Below are 2,155 nucleotides of genomic sequence, written 5' to 3'. Positions count from 1 at the left end.
GTTTTCGGGGCGGGTCCCGTTGGGCTGCTGTCTGCCTACTCGGCTATTCTGCGTGGAGCGTCCAAGATCTACGTCGTCGACCATGTGAAAGAACGCCTTGCTCTCGCCGCTTCCATCGGCGCCATCCCGATCAACTTTGCTGACGAAGACCCTGTCGCCCAGATTCTGGCTCGCGAACCGGACGGGGTCATGCGCACTGTAGACTGTGTCGGCATGGAGGCGTTGAACTCGAGTCTTGAGATGGACGAGAGCACTATCACACAACAGATGATTGACGTGGCGCATTTCAAAGGAGGCATGGGCCAATTGGGCGTGTATAGTTCACAGGTCGATTCGCCTGGCGCACCGTACGGCAGCGACATCTCGCCCACGATTCCCTTCCCCGTCTCGTCCTTCTTCGCCAAGGGCTTGAGTTTCCGAACAGGAGCCGTTGATCCGAAGCAGTACGCTCCCCAGCTGATTGACCTTATCAACAGCGGCAAAGCCCACCCAAGCTTTGTCATCAGCGCAGTTATTGGCATCGAGGACGCACCAGAGTATTACAAACGCTTCAATGAAAAGAAGGAAACCAAGGTAGCCATCCGCTTCCCGGAGTAGGACGGCTTAATTACACGAAGGCTTTCGGTCTGTATGTAGAGGAAACTGCGGCAATCTAAGTAATACATACGAATTCCTCCCCATATCCCGGCCCGGAGTTTTGGATTCATGTCTCAATACAACAAAAGCATACATGTTGCAACGATCTGCAGGGCATTCTCCTGGCGATCCGGAGGTTCGCTCAAAGCCCGCTTAGACATTTATATGTATGTCCTCAAGCCTTTTTGTTTGAGCCGGGCAGACTTTGCGAGCTGGAAGGCAAGCTCGGCGGTGTCATGTCAAGGTGCTTTGCACCTGACCTAGCCGACGAGATGGTACAGCAGACAAGCGCCTTTGGCATCCGTACAGATGTATCCGAAAGTTAAATTGGGTAATTGCGACATTGTACGCAGAATGTGTTGAGACCTTCCGCTGAAGCCAAAGAGTAAGCAGATATGATTTGCTCAATGGGGGAGGAAGTAGAGAATGAATGTTGTAGGATGGAATCGCGTGATGGAGCGAGGGAGCAATGGCGGATATTTTGGCAGTGAACTTGCCTGCTAAGCCTAATACCAACAGTCTGCCTCACGGCTTGACCAGCCGAATGCGCCTCAGGGGCTGTGAGAGTTAGCTGACGAGTCTACTTCCGTAAACTTGCAAGGTGAAGTGACTGAGTTTGAGTATCATGAGCCGCCGGATAACAAGGCGCTGTGTGCTGGCGTTTGTGAGGGCGTGCAGGGTCTCTACGCTGAACTTGCTCTGCCTTGACCAGGGGACTGAATCCACTGCCAAATGGACTGGGGTCCTGGCTTGTATTACTCAAGTTCGGAGAGTGCTCTGCGAGCCAGGCTTCGCAGCGGCCGCATGTACAGGCCATGTCTGGAGACTATATACATAGGTGTCGGCAGCCTGCAGTCTTTTGCACACTCTTGTCTGTATTATCTATCGCCAAGTTCCTGCTCAATTCAAGCACCTTTTGCTTGCGAGATCAAAGTATACATACAATGTCTCATCTTCCACTTTTTTCCTCTGGCGATGGCAAGATATCTGATCAGGGTGGTAGGGCCAGGACCGCCTCGACGGCCACGCTCACAGACGGTACTAGCATCTATGGGATCTACACCCCCAGCCTCACCCACGACAGTACATTGTCTGAGCTTGTTGTGATACCGTCGGCACCGGAGCCCACGGTCTTATTGCGCGAAATTCAACAGGCTGCCGATGACATATCACAGCTCGTAGGGCGATTTGGATTCAAGATGGCAAAAACGCTGACGACTCCTTATATCAAAAAGGCGCTTTTCGCGGACAAGAAATTGCTTCGACTACCGTGCCTAATATACGCAGACGAATTCTCCTGCGTAATCACAAGGTTCTGTTCCAAACCAATCCACGACTCGACTTCGGCACCGCTGCTGTGGTGGCTCTGGAACGAGCTACTCGACGTCCTGCCGCCGATAGGCGAGACGCGGAACTGCAGACTCGACTTCAAACCCGCCTTGAGGACTGACATAGCCCTGCCCTATGCGATCACCATCGACATTTCAAGCAAAAACAACAAAGACAACATCGAGCTTAC

General features: G+C 52.6%; 2 protein-coding genes across 2 annotated transcripts; both read left to right on the top strand.

Moving 5' to 3' along the window:
- On the top strand, positions 1 to 597 carry CTAM01_17237 (alcohol dehydrogenase GroES-like domain-containing protein; the record flags this gene model as incomplete). Its single annotated transcript, XM_060533225.1, has 1 exon — positions 1 to 597. A coding segment is annotated over one exon (597 nt), but the record flags the coding sequence as incomplete, so codon positions are not given.
- A 983-nt stretch (positions 598 to 1,580) lies between these two features.
- Positions 1,581 to 2,155, top strand: CTAM01_17236 (uncharacterized protein; the record flags this gene model as incomplete). Its single annotated transcript, XM_060533224.1, has 1 exon — positions 1,581 to 2,155. A coding segment is annotated over one exon (575 nt), but the record flags the coding sequence as incomplete, so codon positions are not given.

Source organism: Colletotrichum tamarilloi (genome assembly GCF_030869305.1).
Source record: "Colletotrichum tamarilloi strain Tom-12 chromosome Unknown Scaffold_433.1, whole genome shotgun sequence".
NCBI classification, from domain to species: Eukaryota; Fungi; Ascomycota; class Sordariomycetes; order Glomerellales; family Glomerellaceae; genus Colletotrichum; species Colletotrichum tamarilloi.
This window is presented reverse-complemented; position numbering and strand designations above follow the sequence as displayed.